Source organism: Schistocerca nitens, chromosome 1, assembly GCF_023898315.1.
Source record: "Schistocerca nitens isolate TAMUIC-IGC-003100 chromosome 1, iqSchNite1.1, whole genome shotgun sequence".
Classification (NCBI taxonomy): Eukaryota; Metazoa; Arthropoda; class Insecta; order Orthoptera; family Acrididae; genus Schistocerca; species Schistocerca nitens.
Window position 1 is genome coordinate 118,427,318 of NC_064614.1, and position 20,988 is coordinate 118,448,305.

The window sequence follows — 20,988 nt, forward strand, 5'->3', positions numbered from 1 at the left end:
AGCAGAGATGCTGAGCCACGATAGGAACAATAAAAAGTTCACACAGGCATAGCTTTCGGCCATTAAGGCCTTTGTCAGCAGTAGACACACATACACACATGCACACACATACACTCACGCAAGTGCAAATTGCACACACATCTGCAGTCTCAGAGAGCTGAAACTACACTGCGATCAGCAGCACCAGTGCATGATGGGAGTGGCAACTGGGTAGGGGTAAGGAGGAGGCTGGGGCGGGGAGGGGGAGGCATAGTATGGTGGGAGTGGCGGACAGTGAAGTGTTGCAGTTTAGACAGAGGGTAGGAGAGAACGTGCGAAGGGGGGAGGGGGTAAGTAGCGTAAAGGAGAGAAATAAAAATAAAAGAAATTAAAAGACTGGGTGTGGCGGTGAAATGACGGCTGTGTAGTGCTGGAATGAGAACAGGGAGGGGGCTGGATAGGTGAGGACAGTGACTAACGAAGGTTGAGGCCAGGAGGGTTACGGGAACATAGGATGTATTGCAGGGAAAGTTCCCACCTGCGCAATTCAGAAAAGCTGGTGTTGGTGGGAAGGATCCATATACCACAGGCTGTGAAGCAGTCATTGAGATGTGGGGTATCACGTTTGGCAGCGTGTTCAGCTACAGGGTGGTCCACTTGCTTTTTGGCCACAGTTTGTCGGTGGCCGTTCATGCGGACAGACAGCTTGTTGGTTGTCATGCCTACATAGAATGCAGCACAGTGGTTGCAGCTTAGCTTGTAGATCACACGACTGGTTTCACAGGTAGCCCTGCCTTTGATGTGATAGGTAATGTTAGTGACTGGATTGGGGTAGGTGGTGGTAGGAGGATGTATGGGACAGGTCTTGCATATAGCTCTATTACAGGGGTATGAGCCATGAGGTAAGGGATTGGAAGCAGGGGTTGTGTAAGGACAGACGAGTATATTGTGTAGGTTCAGTGGACGGCGGAATACTACGGTAGGAGGGGTGGGAAGGATAGTGGGTAGGACATTTATCATTTCAGGGCACGACGAGAGGTAGTCGAACCCTGGCGGAGAATGTAATTCAGTTGCTCCAGTCCCAGATGGTACTGAGTTACGAGGGGAATGCTCCTCTGTGGCTGGACTGTGGGACTTTGGGAAGCGGTGGGAGACTGGAAAGATAAGGCACGGAAGATTTGTTTTTGTACAAGGATGGGAGGATAATTACGGTCAGTGAAGGCTTCAGTGAGACCCTCGGTATATTTAGAGAGGGACTGCTTGTAACTGCAGATGCGACGACCACAGGTGGCTAGGCTGTACGGAAGGGACTTCTTGGTATGAAACGGGTGGCAGCTGTCAAAGTGGAGGTAATACTGATATGGACGGAGGTACCGATGTAGCCATCTCTGAGGCGGAGGTCAATATCTAGGAAGGTGGCTTGTTGGGTTGAGTAGGGCCAGGTAAAGCAAATGGGGGAAAACTTGTCGAGGTTAAGAAGGAATGGGAATAAGGTGCCCTCACCTTCAATCCAGATAGCAAAGATGTCATCAATGAATCTGAACCAGGTGAGGGGTTTAGGATTCTGGATTTTTAGGAAGGATTTCTCTAGATGGCCCATGAATAGGTTAGCATAGGATGGTGCCATGCGGGTCCCCATAGTCGTACCACAGATTTGTTTGTAGGTAATGCCTTCAAAGGAGAAGTAACTGTGGGTGAGGATATAGTTGGTCATGGAGACTGGGAAGGAGGTTGTTGGTTTGGAATCCATAGGGCGTGTGGAAAGGTAGTGTTCGATAGCAGTAAGGCTGTGGGCATTGGGAATGTTAGTGTACAGGGAGGTGGTATCAGTAGTGACGAGCAGAGCAGGGCACCGTGCGGTAAAGGGAGAGGAACTGTGGAGAGTCGGTTGAGGAAATGGTTGGTATCTTTTATATAGGAGGATAGGCTCCAGGTAATAGGCTGCAGGTGTTGGTCTACGAAAGCAGAGATTCTCTCAATGGGGGCACAGTAACCGGCCCAGGATGCCCCATTTCTCTCCTTTCCGCTACTTACCCTCTCCCCCCTCCGTGCCTTCTCTCAATGAGGGCACAGTAACCGGCCCAGGACACCCCATTTCTCTCCTTTCCACTACTTACCCCCTCCGCACCTTCTCTCCTACCCTCCGACTAAACTGCAACACTTCACTGTCCGCCACTCCCACCATACTATCCCTCCCCCTACCGCCCCAGCCTCCTCCTTACCCCTACCCAGTCGCCACTCCCATCATGCACTGGTGCTGCTGATCGCAGTGTAGTTTCAGCTCTCTGAGACTGCAGATGTGTGTGCAAGTTGCACTTGTGTGTGTGTGTGTGTGTGTCTACTGCTGACAAAGGCCTTAATGGCTGAAAGCTATGCTTGTGTAAACTTTTTATTGTGCCTATCGCGGCTTAGCATCTCCGCTATATGGTGAGAAACACCTTTTCATCTCTCGTATTGTTTGATTGTAAAATTGAAAGTAATTTTTTGGTATTTTTATAATTTACATATTCTCATCAAAGAAACAACAGTGCGCAACTGACTCAGTGTCTATTTGCTGCACAAATGCAAAAATGCACACAGCCATGGCACTCGGTTACTGCCTTTTACTAATCTCTAGGTGTTGGAAAAGATTTTTGTGTCAAAGCTCCAGTTTCAAAAGACATCTTTTCACAAAGAAAGAAATTGTTGCTAACTTGAGGCTAGTATATGAAAATGGACATTTATTTTTGGATGATTGACAGCAGCCAGCCACTGCACCTATCATTGATAGTCTACAGGTCTACATTTTGATAAAGTCTTCTGGCATCACAGCCTCCTTAAAGACAATAGCATTGTCCATGAAAAACCTCCTGGAGCTTTCAACACTCCAATTAAGCAGTATTTCTTTCTTTTGCAGCAATGCAAAATTTAGACGTTGTTTGACATACGCAATATGCTTTGAGCTTCATTTTCTTAGTAGAGAATTAAAATTCAGTTATCCTCGCAGTAATAGCAGATCCTATGAGTCAAGTATGCCAACTGACTATAAAATCAGGAAAGTTATCCTGTGAAAGAATTACTGTGATGGTAGCATGAACTGTTGTACAACAGTATAGCTAATGCATTCAAATGACTTATAGACAGTAGCGTTGTCTTAATATATTCTGCTCAAACATTTCACTTTGTAAACAAAATGCATTATTGTTTTTTTCAGGCTTAAATCACACAAAGAGTACCATAACTGGCTTCGTCTTCTTAGGAAGTCATTATCAGGTGATTTCAATATGTTACATAGCAACTCATCAAAGTATGACTATGTTACAAAGTAATGTATTCAAATCATCTGGTGATGACTTCTCAGAAGTTAAAACCGACTATGGCATATTTTATACGACCAAAGGTTGGAAAAAGACAATAGAAGAATTTTGTTACAATAAAAGAATTGTGTTTCCCTTAAGGGGCTCCGGAACGCCCTATACTTGCAATGTTAAAATAACACTTATAAATTACATCTTTCCTCACAAAGTATTTGAGGTAGGAAGTTGAACTTTTTACAGATTATTTATTGGAATATGGGCTACAACTTAACACAGGGATTTTACAAAATTTTAGTTCAGTTATTAAAGATGATTTTTTTTCAATTGTAATGAAAATTCACAACATTTTTTTGCAATTTTTTATTTATATATTCAAAAATATACAGTTTTTTGGAAAAAGGCTGTGTTAAATTATGCAGAAGGTACTGTGTGACATTTACTGAAAGTTTGAAACAAATATGTTTGGAAGATCCTTAGAAAACATGTAATTAGTATGAGAAAATAAAAGTTTTGGGAATCGAGCGACAAAGATTGGATTAACTTTTTAGTGCATTCCAGGTCCATAGGATGGATTATCTTCATCCTCTGCAAACTCCTCCTCCAGCTTCCTCTTGTTCCTCCTCCTGTTTACTCTTGCTTGTATTTCTAGACTCTTTACAGCCCTGTCTGCAGCCCGAAGGCGTTCCTTGTCTAAAGCAAGCATCGCTCGTACCATGTTAGAACCTATCTTCATTCCCATATTTCTAAATACCTTGCACCTTACAATGTTGCCATAATTGAAAGTCGCAACAGCATCATACACACCAAAGTGAAGTGTTTCTATTCCAACAAATACAGTCTTGGGGATTCTCGACCATATAACACTATTTACACTTTCATTGGGGTTTTGAGTTTTTCCGTGAATACACTTTTTCAACAGTTCAGGTGCTGCTAAGTCTCTGAAAATAGGTTTTATCACCTCCATTATTGCATGAGGCAGACTATGCTTATGAGTGTACACTTCACCAGTTAGCAATCCTTTGTTATATTTACACCAACTGTCTTCTTCTTTGGGACACAAGCTATGTTGGGGATTTTCATCGGTTGAAGAAGTATGAAAAAAAAGAGCCCAAACAGCCTTCTTCATTTCGTCGACACTTTGTGTATTTTGCCTAATAGCCATTCCATAATAGTTCTGTATTTTGTCAATTACACTGTCCGTTAACCTTCCCTTCCCATCCAACCCTTTACCATCACTGAGTTTTTGTTTTTTGTAAGAAGCTTTCAGTCGCCGAAGTCTTGTTCCCATTCGCTTCTGTACGTGTCCAATACACTCAAATTTCTGCACTACAACATCATCACCATAGGGCTTCAGTCCTTGAACATGTTTGAAACTTTTAGAATCACCGTCACCAAGGTAATTAACATATCGCACTTTATCACACGCCTCAGAACGCTGGAATATACTGGCAACACCAGCCACTTCCATTCCTCCACTACTGCCACTATAGTTAGCTTTGCAATTATTTTCATGTGTACCTTTATATTTTTGTGGACATCTACAATACTTTGATATTACTGCTACATCTAAAACTTTCCCTGTATACATACTGGTGGCAGATACTACACCATGAAGATATGTGTGTCCCCGTTTATGCCAGGTACCACCGAACGCTGCAGTCAAATCTCTGTTACCATTATTTTCCATTACTGCCTCTTCCACAGCGTTCTTCATAGATTCTATACAGACATCTTCTACTTTAGACCCTATTAATTTATTATAGGTCGTAAACTTGGTTGGGGGATTTGGAAGATTCATGATGCCACAGAAAATTGCACCTGCAGTAGCACCCTTACCAACTGAACGCAAGGAATAAACAAATCTAATGTTGTGTTCGTAGATTTTGCTACCATTTTCTTCAGTTGCAGTTACTGCAACACTGTTCCAAAAGGTGGTCATGTATGAACACTTATCACATTTCAGTTGTATTTCACTAGCAAGTCCTACGTGCTTTATTATGGAGAGTTCCAGACCAACTTCACTACTATGAATACATCTTACACAGTTTGAAAAAATTCCTTTGAGAACCGACATATCAAATATTTCATTCACATCCGATTCGCCCATAAAACATTCATAGTTTTCACTCATTGAACCAAGCTTCTTCTGTGAAGTATTTTCTTTCCCACTTTCACTGCTATGGGCAGGTGTACTTGAGAGGTTAGGTTCACTCACTTGGTTATCGTCTTTATTGTTTACAGTAATAACACATACCTTTGGCTTTCCAACATTTCTCCTTTTCTTAAAAGCCTTCAGAGGATTTCTAATAACTTTACTTTTACTCATTATTATACTTCAACAAAACAGAGACTCAAGAAACAGAATTAATTATGAATATTTTCGAGATAACGACAGAGTAAATAAACATGAAACAATCGACAATCACACCAGCGATATATATTGAACCATCACAGGTTAGCCACAACAAATACTTTATCTCACATCACTAAAATGTACCTGATGAACACAGACGTTAATAATAACACCATTTGACAGCAGTTTAACAGCGCCACAGTGGGTCACGCCCATGTAGAACACATTTCAAAAAAAATTTAAAAATAGTTGTAGTCTTCGGAATTGAATAAATTATATATCTATTAAAAGGTAATAGTCTGCAGATTCAGAAAACGCAAAAAAGTAAAAATTGAACTTTTCATGATTTTGAGCCTTTCCGGAGCCCCTTAAGCATAAATAATATGAGTTTAGCATGTAATAATGATACACAATTTCAAATACAATCCTTACCTTTTGCCCAAGGAAGAGTTTCTTTTCAGACAACGTTGTAACACTAGCACTTGCTGGTGTGACTACAGTAATGCTGGAATCTTTGCCTTTGCCTTTCCCTTTACCAGTCTTACCTGTGTCAGAAAGATAACATTTTACATGTGACCAAATAATGCATTTTGTAAATATGCAATAAATGAAATGAAGGTGAAAGATGTACAAAGCCAGATTTTTTTCAAATTAATTTTTAGAACTTATGATGCAGATCTTAAGTTGCATCATTGCTATAATAGCCTCTTAATTTCATTAAAAGTATAATTACATAAGTTTTTCAAGAAATGTTATTGCCACAGGATGTAGATAATTGTTTTGATTGAGTAAAACAATTGGCAGAACAAGCCTGTGAATATTTCACATGAAAATCATTCCCAGAACATACCAGATGTTGGACTTAAAGGCTGTTTCTTAGCACGGACCCCGCTTGAAGCGCCAAGTGCAGCCGGTGAAGGTTTCTTGTGATGTGACATAGGTTTTGTGGCAATTGGTTTTTTATATGGCACAGTCAATGGCATGTTGTTGCTCATTACAAATTTGCCACCTTTCTTTTTGGCCAACAGCTCAGGATGAATCTTTGGAAGCACTCCTCCTGATGCTATTGTTACATTTTTCAGCAACTGCACAAAAAATGTGTTCAAACCATGAACATGGAGATTAGTATAAAACATCCAGAACTAAGAGAAAATGCACAATCACAGTAAAACAAACATAATTTACTCAATTTTGTATGAAATGGCGCTAGAACACAAATTATAAATAACTGTAACATTTTATCGCAGAAATTTTCAGGAGTGTGGTAACGGGAACATACTGTTGTTTAAATCATAAAATTACCAATTTACTACAAGTGTCTTAGCTGATTTGTACCCTACATCAAGAAAGAAAAGATGTTGCAGATTAGGCTTTCTCTTCATTTGATAAACAACACTCAGCTGTAAAGCTTTGTAGCCATGCTAACACAGAAAAAATTTCACTATAAATAATCTTTCCACTCAGTAACCTCAAATTATATATGACACAGACATAGTGAAGTTTGATGAGATTTTTCTTCCCTATTTGAGACAGATATGCTGTGATCAAAGTAGCCCTGTTGTACACCTGAACTTCTTGTTGTACATCAGAACTTCTCATGGAGACACAGGAAATACATTTAACTTAGTGCTTCAGAAATTTTTGAACCTCAATACATCTTTTGATACAAAGAAACCATTTTTTTTCTATGCAACTAGGCTCTCAAAGCACAAGTTATTTGTGTGCATATTGTAAGTTTGGAAGCATTCTTGCTGTCTCAGTTTTTTTGACAGTCCTTAATTCTTTACACCTTTAGCATTAAATCCAAAGAAACAAGCTTCACAAAGATCACATTTAAATATTTTGAACCATTTCCGATGCAGCATTCTTACAGACTTACAGTCTTGGGGATACCATGAAGAACATAAGTAAAAAAAAAAAAAATAAAAATAACTTCTCATCTACACAGCTTCAAGGCCTTCTTACCAAATAAACAATTTCATCAATGGAGTGAAATGAAATCTGTGTCTTATCAGACTAGTAATCAACTATCCAACTTGCATGACTGTTTTCACTGATGAGTGTGATGTACATAGATACTAAGATATGTTGTACAGTCAATCAAGAATAGGTGCCAGTCCTTTACTGCACCATTCTGTTCTCTGTTTACCACATAACAAATGCCAAACCTGTAATTCAGGTATACTAATATTATGCTGTCTTCTCTAGCTGAACCACCATTTTAGCTTTTTCAGTGCTAACATATACTTTTTATATATGGCATACGTTACTTGCTAGAGTGAGGTATTAATCTTACAGTGCTAGAGTGAGGTAATAATCTTACAGCTTCCTGGAACTGTCCATAATAACACAATAAATACTTCACTCATTTCCAGCCACGTTCAAATGTTCACTATAGGTCTTTGCTATGTGCTACAATATTACACAATGACATGCTACAAATAACACATGGCAATACGGCAAAGTTTATTTGACCTGTTCATATATCATAACACACAGCACTCTAGTTTGCAAGACAGGGAAGTGACCCATATACAGATGTATCTATCAACATGTCCAATTAAAGACTGTTGGTCTGATACACCATGCAGTCTGGATGGTCGTTTTGAAGTGGTTTTCCATGTTTTTATGTAAATGCTGGGCCAGTCACCAATCTACCCTTCAGAAAATACAATACACAATTAGTTAAAACACGGTAACACAGAGAACAAAATTTAGACCTTCACAAAAAGATGGCACACTTGACTTTTCTTCCTTAGGTTAGCTGATGGTGATGACAAGAAGGGCATCTAGCTCAACTATTAAAATAAAATAAATTTTGCAAACTATGACAACAGTGGTTGCTGCATGATGGAAAAAGGTCTATGAAAGAGAGAAACAGCAAAGTTTACAGACTGGTGTGGTGGGCATAACTTAGTAAACCATCAGCGTACATTACAATATACTATGAGGACTTTCTGTGGATGAATGTTCGTAAAATTATTCATCACATTGAAAATTCTTGTGTGTAGATATTTTTGATGACAGACAAGTTAAGTGTGAATTAAAATTAGCAGGCACCGAAAAAGAATTTCAGCATTTAAAGCTTTGTCATATTCATGAATTTTGGTTTACAATGATAAATCATGTGAACAATGCAAAAATTTGTGCTTCAAGTATTTAATGTGGGCTTAATTTGTCACACAGCATACACTCAACAATAGTTGCATTCTCCCCCACCACCACATCCACAGAAAAAATAATTTATACACCCTCAAATAGAGGGAAACACACAAACTCAATACTGGGCAACTATGGAGGATATGATCAACATGTTATACCATCCGGTCACAAATGAGGCACATTATCTTGTTACTAAAAAGTTCTCTTGCTCATCTCCCATGTGACAAAAGAACCACAATTACAGAATATCGAGATAAGAATTTCTGGTGAAACTTTCTTCAGTGCAAAATAGTGCCCTTGGGATATCACTCCAAAAAGTTCGATTTTACATAGCCTTTATTGCACTGCAATATCTAGTGGTGATTATTTGACCATCATATACTCACTACACAAGTGTTTACCTTCCCATTAGACTGAAATGTTAATTCTGTGGTGTCACTGATACCTTATATTGTGAGACTCAAAGTTGGTGTCGCCACAGACACTACTAGATGCATAGCAACCAGGCGGCACAGCTATCCACAACTTGGCCAAGGACACACCAACAACGAAGCTTTGAAACCAACAACTATTTACATCCGGCCACAGAGCTCTATGCTCAGTCTGTGTTCGGTTGCATTTCTTGTACCATGGAGCTATTCGAGTGGGTCAACAAGTATCAGTTTAAGTGGTGTCTGTGCAGTCTACGCAGAGTGTCTCTGCCTAATTACTGTGCTAAGACAGTACATTAATTGTAAGTTTGGACGCATTACTGCTGTCTCAATTTTTTTGACATCCATACTTCTTTATGTCTTCAGTATAAAATGTGACAATTTTGTTTAATAGTGAATTTATGCACATTGCTTTACCATCCCAACCAGGGGCCACATCAACTACACAAGTTGAGTCTTTGTCTTCATTAAAAATAGTTTGTTTAGAATTGTGTCGCCATTCTTTATTGTCTACTCGCTAGACATGCCACAACAAATCCCTCAATGAGGATGACAGTATCAAGAAAGTCTTTGAATTACATGCTAAAATGTTGTTTGTGAGCTTAACAATGTGCTAATTATAGACTTGAATGAAATGTAACAAGCACATTAAGCTGATTGTAGGGAGGGCAAATGTCAGTTTTTTGGTAGAATTCCAGGAAAGTGTAGCTCATCCATAAAGGAGACTGGGTACAGAAGACCAGTGCAACCCACACTTGAGTACTGCTGGAGTGTTTGGGATAGAAATGCCCATGAACTCAAATGGGAATCTCTGGAGAGAAGAAGGAATCCTTTTTGAAAAATATTGTTGAGAAATGGGATTTGCAACACACTATAGGATGCTCGAACAGCCACAAGCATACATCTCATGTAAGGACCACAAAAAAAGGGGCTCATATGGAAGAATACTGACACTTGGGAAGAATACTGACACTTGTTTTTTCCTTGCTCCATTTGCGAGTGGGAACAGGTACAGAACAACTGGTAGTACAATGAGGTACCCCCACCGTGCAACATACGGTGGGTTGCAAAAAGTGTATGTGGGTGTAAATAGATTGTAGGCTATACAGTTAGTAAAAACTGTAAATTATATGGATTCACCTGCTTGTGCTTTCTTGAAACACTCCAGACAGGTGTAATTGAAAATGATAACTATTGGCTAGCCATGTGAATTTACTTACGGCTGCAAGCAGAAGACAGTCTTCAACAATTATAATACACACTCCATGTCATTCGTTACCCTTCACAGCACAATAACTAGTACTCTAAAAAACATTATAAATGTGTTATGCCAATTATTGAACATTTGTGCCACATGGGACACAAATCCAGATATCCTGTTTATTGTGAAAAGCTATCTTAACCGAATTAGATGTACAGAAATGAAATTATTGGATCAATGGTGGTCAGGATGCCTCAATGGTTTACACTGATATTATCCCGTGTAACTGCATCTTCACAGATTTCATCCTCATAATGTATTAATTTTATTTCATTATACAGGTCATTTCAAGATGAATACACGAGATTCAAGGTTTTGCAGCATTTATTAGATTCAACTTACCATTATAAATAATTCAGGAAATGAAAAAAACAACTCAAAGAATTTTCCTTTTAAGTCTTCAAAGTGAGCACACATTGAGTTCATAGACAAGTTCTTCCCAAACCTTGATCAGTGAAGCTGGAGTAATTGTTGCAACAATGCTGTTTCTAAAGTCGCAGAGATTAGCTGGTAGCAAAGGCACACACACATGATTCTTTATTACCTGCCAAAGGCAAAAATCATACGGCATCAGATTGTGTGTGAATGTAAAGATTATGCAAAACAAGCTCTTTCATCTGGCCTCTCATGGCTCATTCAGCGGGCAGGTAGAACATTATTTAACCAATCGCATACTGAGTTATGCCAGTGAGGCGGCGCACTACATTACTGCCAAATAAAAGTTCTGTGGTTCAACTTCTTCCAACTGAGGAAAGAGTCACAACTCTAGTGCATCAAGATAAGAAACATTAGTTACAGTTCTTCAATGGAAAAGAAAGGCACATAAACTTTTTGCTAGGAAATGGCACGACAAACATTCAATTTAGGGGAATCTCATGGGGATTTGCTGATCTACAGAAGCACACATTATGTGCACTCAAATTTCCACTCAAGTGAAATGTCGATTCATCACCGAAGACCAGATCCAGACAGATATAGAAAATCTTCATCCTGCTGTAGAAACATTTCGTTTGCAAAGTTGGTACATGAACTGTACTCTGTAGGCTCTAGAGTTTGTAGAAAGTGCAAATAATAAGGATGTAGTTGTTCAGAAGGATGTAGGTTGCAGTAGGTACTGGGAGATGAAGCAGCTTGCACAGGATAGAGTAGCATGGAGAGCTGCATCAAACCAGTCTCAGGACTGAAGACCACAACAACAACAACAGTTGTAAGCATCTCCTTTAAAGTCTTTGCATAGACATCAATGGAACTGCTAATTCACTACTAGCTCTCTGAACTGATTTCTTGGGGCTATGCATGAAAGACTCTCACTCATTCAACAAGCTCTTCGCTCACTGTTACTCATTCCATACTCTTTCCTTTGCCTACAAAAAAAAACTGAGTTGCTCTCTCCTTTGAGTTTTGTTTAAAGCTGTTAAGTTGAATGTAATAAATGAAGGCTTACATTCAAACTTAGTTAGTACCATGTACTGAGCTGTAATTCATATTTACTTGGAAAACATGGAAGCTCACTGAGTGGTATATGTGCAGGCACACAAATAAATTTGTACCTTTGTACTCTCTTTTTAACCTCAAACTGAATTAGGGGAAACTAAAGTTTCAATAGTGAAGCTGTCTTCTCTCTACTGCACACCATATCTGAGAGGAAAATGGAGAAAACAAAACTTGTGGGGAAAGTGAAGAACACGGCAGTAACAGAAAGGGTAAGGGAACAAAGAACTCTTCTACACCTGATTAAGAAAAGGAAAGCAAACTGAATGGGACATACACTGTATAGAAAAGAAATTCCTACACTTAATATTGATATTACAGTAGAAGGACACAATAAAACAGGAAGGAGGCAAATAGAAATGCTAACTGGAAGTGAAAAGAGGACGATACCATACAACAATGCAATTGACCTGGAACAGGATCAGAGGGAGACACCTGTGGTATCAGGACAGAAATCTGCCATTAAGTGGGAATGGTGATATCACATCTAATCACAGTAATACCTCAATGTTTTTTTTTTTTTTTTTTTTTTTTTTAACACTTGGTAACTTTTTGAAAATTCTGAGTGGAATACAAACATTGGTACAAGAAAAGACAATCCCCAACTTTATGTAGGAAGAGTTGAGAAGCGGACAGTATGTCAATGAGGTGTGGAATTTTGTAGCAAGGAATTAAAATTTGCGTTGTTCATCAGACATTACATGTATGGCACACAACAATTGCATCCCTTACTATTCTACCCGAAGCAGCAACCCAGCATTTTGCATGGTAGTGCCAGGAGAGAATGATAGACAGGAAGAGTTTTACACTATTCTGATACAGTATCGCATTTATGAGGAGCTGTGTGTTCTTTGATTATGTAACTGACATGGTTCCTAGGGATTTATCGCTCTGTGGGCTCAGAGAATTTGAAATTTAAATAAGACAGATGGGCATTTCAGAGGAAATGAAGCTGCTGCTTACTAACAAGATGAATCACTGAATACCAAAGATATTGCAACTAGAGAAGACAGCTTCAATATTATGGCTTTTATTTCCCATCATCCAGTGTCATGGAAGAGGGCCACAATTTCTGTGGTGCACTAGGCCCTGTCACAAGTAACTGTTGGTCACTGAAACAAATCAATAGAATTAAAAACTCTTTAATTCTTTCTTGTTATGTTTCATCTTTCTGGAATGTGTCAACTTAGCTTCATGCCCAGAAAAACAATGAAAATGATCAATTATAGAAGCAAATAAGCACTCACAATTAACAATGCATTACATTAAATTTCATGCTTCAATTTCCTTACAAGTGTCTATATATACTCACTAACAACACGTCATCATCATCCCAAAACAGAACAATAGTTTCAATACTACTGTGTGCTTGTGCTCCTTTTTTTTTATACATCCTTTCACACTAATTATTCAGTACTACACAGGATGGCAGCCTGCCTCTCCACACTTATTTCTACATAGAGTTAAATGTGTATGCATTACACAGAGGTTAAAAGTGTACAACAGCAAAATCTCAGGGTAAAGTTTCATAACAGCTACAAAAATAAACGATGTCTCATATTATGTTGACAGTGCACTATGGTAGCCACATTAGTTTAGTTACTTCCATATCCCATGGATCATTTGCACGATAAATTGTAAAGATGTGGAACGAGTAATCTTGTAGCCAATAAAGTGACAGTTCCTGACCACGCTGCCCGGAGTCTTCTGACTGTGCTTAACAGATGTATCATCTATGCTGTGTTTGTCTTTGCAAAAGAATGTTTCTGCTGTTTGTTTTCTGCTTCCTCTGTTTCAGATACAGTGTAATACACATTCTCTGGGGAGGAATATGGTGCTAGCCTAGTTTTGAAGGATACACTCTCTGCAGGTTTTTGTGTGGTCGTTCATTATTATTTTCTGCAGTGTTATATAACATGTTAGTGTATTTTTCCATTTTTGTTTTGTTTAATACAGTTTCATGATTTAGCTACACCACTGATTTATTTATTATTCATATTGTAGTTTTTAACAGTGTTTTTACTTTTTCAGTAGTGTTTTTATTTTCAATATTTACTATTTGTGCATGTTGTCATTGCTTGGTAGACTACGCATTTGTGATTCCTCTCCCAATGACGTATAAAGCAAGATGACTACACCAATCTTAATGTACTGGACGCACACGTGGGAGGACTGGGGACTATCACTGTCTGAACGTCCTGACTTGGGTTTTTGATGGTTTCTCCAAGTTGCTAAAGTAAATGCTGAAATTGTTCTTTTGATTAGGCCATGGCCAACTTTCCGCCCTGGCATAACCTAATCCTATCATACTTTTTAATGTCAAACAATGGAAAATCCAAGATGAAGTAATGACAACATTATGAAAAGGATACAATGCTACTCATCATATAGTGAAGATGCTGAATCGCAGATAGCCACAACAAAAAGACTACTAAACAAGTAAGCTTCCTGCCAAAAGGCCTTCTTTTTGTGTGAATGTGTAGTCTAATTGAGAAGGTGCTTTGGCTGAAAGCTTACTTGTTTAGCAGTCTTTTTGTTGTACCTGCCTGCAAGTCAACATCACCACTACCTTTTTTATGTTTTATGACTTGTATTATCTCAATACTGCATCTGAAATGTCTCATACTATTGTACTAAATGGTCTATGGATGAATAAATAAATAAGGATTGTTGTTTATAGTGGTGCACGAGAGGTCAGCATAAATTGCTTTCTAGAAACACACATTCTCCCTACTTCCTCTCACTGGCTACCGAGAATCACTTTTTGTTTGCCATCTGACATCAACAAAATATGTCACAGTAAATGCTGCCAACATCACTATGCACACTATATATACAGGGTGTTTATAAATGAATATCAGGTTTTTAACTCTTTATAATATTTATTACATCAAACTTACAGTTATAAATGATAAGTCAAATGAAAGAGCAACCCCAACAGTTTTACCAAGAATCCTATAAATGTGCAATGTGAGCACCACTTGTCACACGGCACACATCAAATCTATAGCTGAGTTCTCCCAAATGTTGATAAGTGTGTCTTCAGTCATTGTAGCAACAGTTGCTTCGATCCTTGATGAAGCCCCAAAGGAAAAAATCACATGGGGTTAGGTCGGGTAAACGTGGAGGCCATGCAAAGCAAGTCCTGTCGTTGGGCCCCTTGCGGCCTATCCAGCACTCGGCTAGAGACTTGATGTGTGCTGTGTGACAAATGGTGCTCACGTTGAACATTTATAAGGTTCTTGGTAAAACTGTTTGAGTTGCTCTTTCATTTGACATATCATTTATAGCTGTAAGTTTAATGTAATAACTATTATAAAGCATTAAAGCCTCGATATTCATTTATAAACACTCTGTATAACATTTAAGCAAGAAGCTTAGAAGAACATGATTCAACCAATCAGCTTTGGCCAGTGATACCTGTATAAGTTACTTTTACCAAGTCTTTGCCAGATAGGCAATTAAATATTGCAACACTGTTCTACCATGAATGAACAAGAATATATGAAAATACTATCAAACAAAAAGAATTTCTCTCTCTAATAAACATTCAGTGTTGACAGGAAACAGAGCCCATACTCTGAATTTCATACGAATGTAGCATATACTTGACATTATTCTACTTTGGGGAAGATCTAGATTGATATAAAACTAGAAGCAATAAACTTCAAAATGCAATAATCACTTTAGCACAGCTTTTAAGTGAGCAGGATAATGTATATTCAGTGCTCTGTGTATGATATTTTATATAATGACTGTTTTGCTTTTGACATGCCAATATATTATGCCATACATGTTCTTGAAATGTCTGTTTATCATGTGACACAAATTATTGTAGGCCCTACATATGAACAAGATTCTTTGAAGTGTAGTGCATAAGATTTGAAACTGGCAACATAGTTTGCCAAAACAGGTAACCTAAATAAATATTCTACTACAGAAATTCTGATGTTTTTTAGTTCTATTTTCGTATCAATGTCATTATTAGTACCTACTCATTACTTTTCGGTTAATGGGCAAGCTGCTGAAAGTTTCATTAATGCTGTCCTTTCTTCTGATGGAAGCAAATGCAGTACAGATATAAGATTACTCTGGACATTTACAATTTATAGGTGGTTCCCTACCAAACAGTGCGATGTACTCAACTTTTAACACCCATGTCTTCATCACACATTGATACATAGCAATCAATTAATACCTTCATTTTACATACATGTAATAGCCACAAAAATGTACATTTTTGTAAGTACATTAAGCTACAGCATTTATAATGTTTTACCAAGTGCAGCTCTTCATCATTAGCCACTGCAAGCAAAATGTGCCTTGGGGTGATACGCCCCTTCCTGTTGTCTCTTGCAGCATTTCCAGCCAGCTCAAGGACCTCGGCTGAAATTTGATACAATAAATAATTAATAAGAAAAAAATTATTGACAGCCTCAACACATAGGTATTAAATATGATGGATGGTGTCAAAGGAAAAATCACAATCATGGTGTATAAAAAGTAAGCACTTTCGTCAGTTTGATAAATTCCCCTTTATTGAAAGTAAAAATCATATGTCTTAATCTTACAGCCTACACTACAGTGCCTTTCTGTTGACACTTTTCATTGAAATTCAATTTCAGTATTAGCTTAGGCTTGAGTGGCCAAATTCAGCTGCTCACTCTGCACCATGCTTTCTGAAATTTAAAGAATATAGTTATTTCAGACGTTCTCCAATAAATGCCCTCATCAAATCTTCCAAAAATCCCGCAAGTATCATTCTCACTGAATTTAACCCTTCAGAAAATCCTCAAATTTGTTTTACCTTGTCTTTTATTGACAATATACACTGATGAAATGTTTCATCAGATGAGCAACTAGGGTGTTAAAACACTGGACTCTCACTCACACTGTGTTCAAGACTCTGTCTTGGCATTTACCATCGCTCAAGTTTCACAAAATCAAGTCTAATGAACACAGGGATGTGCACATTACATGTTACGTTCTATGAGTGTAAGAGAAAGATTTCTTGTAAGGTAATTAGTTGTTACTTATCTGTGCATCTTACTTCCCACTTATTAATTTTGCTGCAAGGGAAAGGACGAGATGGGTGAGTGGAAGACAGGGAGAAGGAAAAATATGTGCCTAAAGACTCGATTATAAACCTGCTTGATAATACGGGAAGTTTATGGTTCAGATCACTCACTTTCTTTACAAGTAGATTGCCATTTATAAATGTAGTTAAATGTAATGCTTTACAATTACTTCTTTCTTGGTGTTTTGTTGACTTCACCATGAAAGAGAGCCTCCAGGAATGTAGACTAAATCGAAATATCAAAGTAAGTGAAACTTTTTTGTGTGTGTTGACGATATTAGTCTTTAGTGTTTTATCCATCCTCATCAGCGGTAGCTGATGGTAGCAAAATAATTAGCAACGGGTAGCGTTTTAGAAATTTCAGTTCTTTACCGGTATCGGGTACTTAGTGCCCCTCTTCAGAAGATTATATCTATCGCATTTTGTAGTTTTCATATTAGATTACTAGCTATGTCGAATGTGCAAAAACTGTCGGCCGCAGTTGGTTCACAGCCCGAATGTTGCCGAAACATGGGAAAAGTCCGCAACAGCGACTCTGAAATGTCATTTTCATATTTGAAACACGATGCTATATAACTTCAAACGGTGACAACTAAATCATAAACCACAAATTAGAGATGCAAGAACCTTAACCGTTCCTCGATGATATAATTTTATTATACGAAGCTACACGAAATCATCCATCGTGAGAGTTATCACTATACTCTCTTGGTGTATGGTAATAGCCGATGCCTAAAATGTAGACAGATAATCGGTAAGTTTCTAACTTTTGTGACATTTAGGGAAGTCGTACAGAGGAAAATATAGTTTCCTTGGCGCTTACGCACTAATCGTTTGACTTAATTTCCGATTAAATCCCTATCATATTTATTTTTCGTTTGCCGGAAGTCTGGACGCCACAGTACCAAACACACCGGCACATTCATTGGGCACAAAATACTTTTCTTAATTCGTTCTTAGCAACTTTTCATTTTCAGTAAAGTTGTTTATATTCCCACCGCTAGCCGCTGTATACACGGTTTGTTTCCACCAGCTCTCAGGGCGGAAGATATACAACTTCGCTACGACACATCGCACATGTAATGCACGAAACTTTTGAACATACTGTACTCAAACTCATTCAATTAAAATCAACATATTCTTTGTTTTAAAATTAAGTTTGGTAGCGTTTGACTCAATTCGTAGTGGTCTGCAGCACTTTTTTTGTTCCTCGAAACCTAGAGAATGATATATATTTAAACGTTCGTCTTACCTGTGAGATACTCGATGACGGCTGCCATGTATACCGGAGAGCCGACTCCGATACGCAAGCGGTGTGTCCCCATCTTCAAGTACCGGTGCATTCGCCCTACTGGAAAAGTAACATTCGCTCTTTGCGACTTAGACATCGCCTTTTGGCGCTTCTTTCCTCCTCTAGCAGACATATTTCTTTGTGCCTGGAAACCAAATTTACACTGAAAACGCTAATGAAGCCAAGAATAATGTAAACACAACAATCCGGCACCTCTTGATAACTGGTTTACCCACAGATGTCGCCACCTTCGACAAGTTGCGATACATAGCACGAAGTTACAAAGACAACCAACAGATGTCGCAGCAACCGATCGCCCACAAGTCCCGACTAGTAATGCGATCTTTCGGTAGCGTGTAGTACTTATACAGTGTTCGGCGCAACTTTAAAAAGCCGCAAGTGATTCCACTGTGCCATTAAAATTCCGCGGCAATGGATTCTGCGGCAGGGGGACGAAGGATGCTGTTAGACCAATAATCCTCCTCTTGTAAATCATTTGTTGTCTATTCCTCATTCTAATTCTATTTGTTGTTCTATACGGGAGGATTGAGTTTCCTCTGCCGACCATCCTGATTTTGATTTTCCTAAATGATTTCAGGTAAATGCCGGGAATGATTGTAATATGTATTAATTATTTTAAAGAAGTAGTTAATGGAAGCAAAATGCAGAGAAAATGCGCACTGTTAGAACACAAGCAGCAATAGATGTATTTATACACCGTACCACAGACTGTCAGGATCACTTAAGTGCTATGAATTCGTGAGGCTCAAGTTATTTAATAGGCCTCCTGAATCTGTACCAGATTTACCAGAACAAGGGTACAAACAATCTCTGCACGACTGGTGAGCTGCCCACTCATTCTATGACACAAAAGAATTTATCAACTTTAATATAATACTGTAACGTTAATAACAAGCCTGTTTCTTTCTTTCTTTTTCTTTTTTTAAATTATCACTTGTCTTGTACCATTATCAACTTTAATATAATACTGTAACGTTAATAACAAGCCTGTTTCTTTCTTTCTTTTTCTTTTTTTAAATTATCACTTGTCATGTACCATGTGAGTGACATTATCTATTGCTGTAATGGTGATACAATAATAATATGGCGCAGACGGTATCAATCATCCCGATATGGCAATTAAATATTTCTCCTTCTGTGTTCACATACAAATGAGAAGAATATATATTGCTGATAATAAAATGATGCTTCCTTGTTTTCTACAGAAACAGCATAGGCCAATATATTTTTTATTCCGTTTTCCCGCTGGAAGTCCGTTTACGAAAGCTTTTATGATGAGTACTGTCAAGCTGATTTCATTTATCAAGTGTCTGCAAAAATAAAGTCATCACATGCACGCATTTAGATTCTCCTGAACTCCACGTGGAACTTCGTATAGTCATACTGAAAAGGTCGCTTGCGCACGTTCTGTCTGGCAACTCAACTAAAGCACTGCCATCTCTTTCCCAAGCGAATGTGCTCCCCCTTCTCCAAGCATTACCCCTGGACACTCTGAGTTAGGAGAACACTCGGTGTATTAGACGTACGAGTTCATCTGTGTCACTGGCAGTATGAAAACATGCTATTACGGCAAAGAGAATATTTCTTGTATGTCAGTGAAACACTGTGTTTTCTTAGGTAGTGAAGTGCTCTTATTTTTCTGTGTAATCTTCTGTTAGATCAATGCATTTTGTTCAACGTTTTTCCTGCGAGAAGGATCTATTCGTAAACCGGAGGGTGCACAAAAACCAAGGACTGCTATAATCCTTTGAATGAACTCAAAAGTTCTCCGGATACAAATTTCATCAGAGGTGTCAGATCTAATCAAGTTGATTGGTGCTCCGGCAATGAAACCGTGAGATGTTGCTCTGCCTTGTACTGTCTCTATCTCCTTTATTAATCCTTCATGAAAAGAGATGTAGATCGAGGAGCGGTGCTCAAGACTGGTTAGAATGACGTTTCATTAATCCCCTATGAATTTGCTTCCATTGCCACCTGTTGACCGATATTTGAACTTCCTAGGCATGCATAAAGTGTCGGTCGTGCAATGATTGTGGCTGAACGTGACTACTTAGCCTTTAGAACTGTATACATTTTTTTTCCTAAATGTTCAACGAAGTTCTGGCATTTTTTCCCTATTCAAAGAGTTTTCCATAATTTCAAAACTAGCTATAATTGTTAGTTAGCAGAATTACAGTTGCCACGACAAAGTTTCAAAAAGTCGTCCACGATAGTGGGCAAAGTGTCTATAGCCATCCTCACCTGTGGTTTCCTACGACAACCCTTGTTTTGTCTGTGTGTTGGTTCTAAGTATTTGCTCTCATTTTTTTCAATAGGCTGTTATTAGTAATTACTTGGAATTATTTCAACAATGATTAGGTATTATAAAGAGGAAAAACTCAGCGTGGAAGATATTTTAATAATTGTCAAAAATAGTGATATATCTAATACTGAAGAACTTGAAGATAATGACAATTTTTCTTCACTGGCTGAGAGCAACGAGGAACTTTCCCAGACAATGAATTACCTCGAAGTAGATTTAGATGAAGATAATCATGACAGGGAGCCAGATTTTGACGTGCTTACTAACAATCACATTTTGGAAGAACATATTTCTGTCTCGAGTCTTCGAGAGAATGCTCTGTCG

General features: G+C 38.4%; 1 protein-coding gene across 1 annotated transcript in view; it reads right to left on the reverse strand.

Annotated features, from left to right (window-relative positions):
- LOC126242404 (core histone macro-H2A.1-like) overlaps positions 1 to 18,582 on the reverse strand; it is a 65,032-nt gene extending 46,450 nt beyond the window's left edge. The window contains exons 1-4 of the mRNA XM_049948084.1: positions 18,303 to 18,582; positions 16,253 to 16,359; positions 6,479 to 6,713; positions 6,061 to 6,173 (exon numbers count right to left, since the gene is read on the reverse strand). Coding sequence (XP_049804041.1) covers positions 6,061 to 6,173; positions 6,479 to 6,713; positions 16,253 to 16,359; positions 18,303 to 18,474 — 627 coding nt within the window. The 5' untranslated portion in view covers positions 18,475 to 18,582. The remainder of the gene's footprint in view (positions 1 to 6,060; positions 6,174 to 6,478; positions 6,714 to 16,252; positions 16,360 to 18,302) is intronic.
- Positions 18,583 to 20,988: the final 2,406 nt, after the last annotated feature.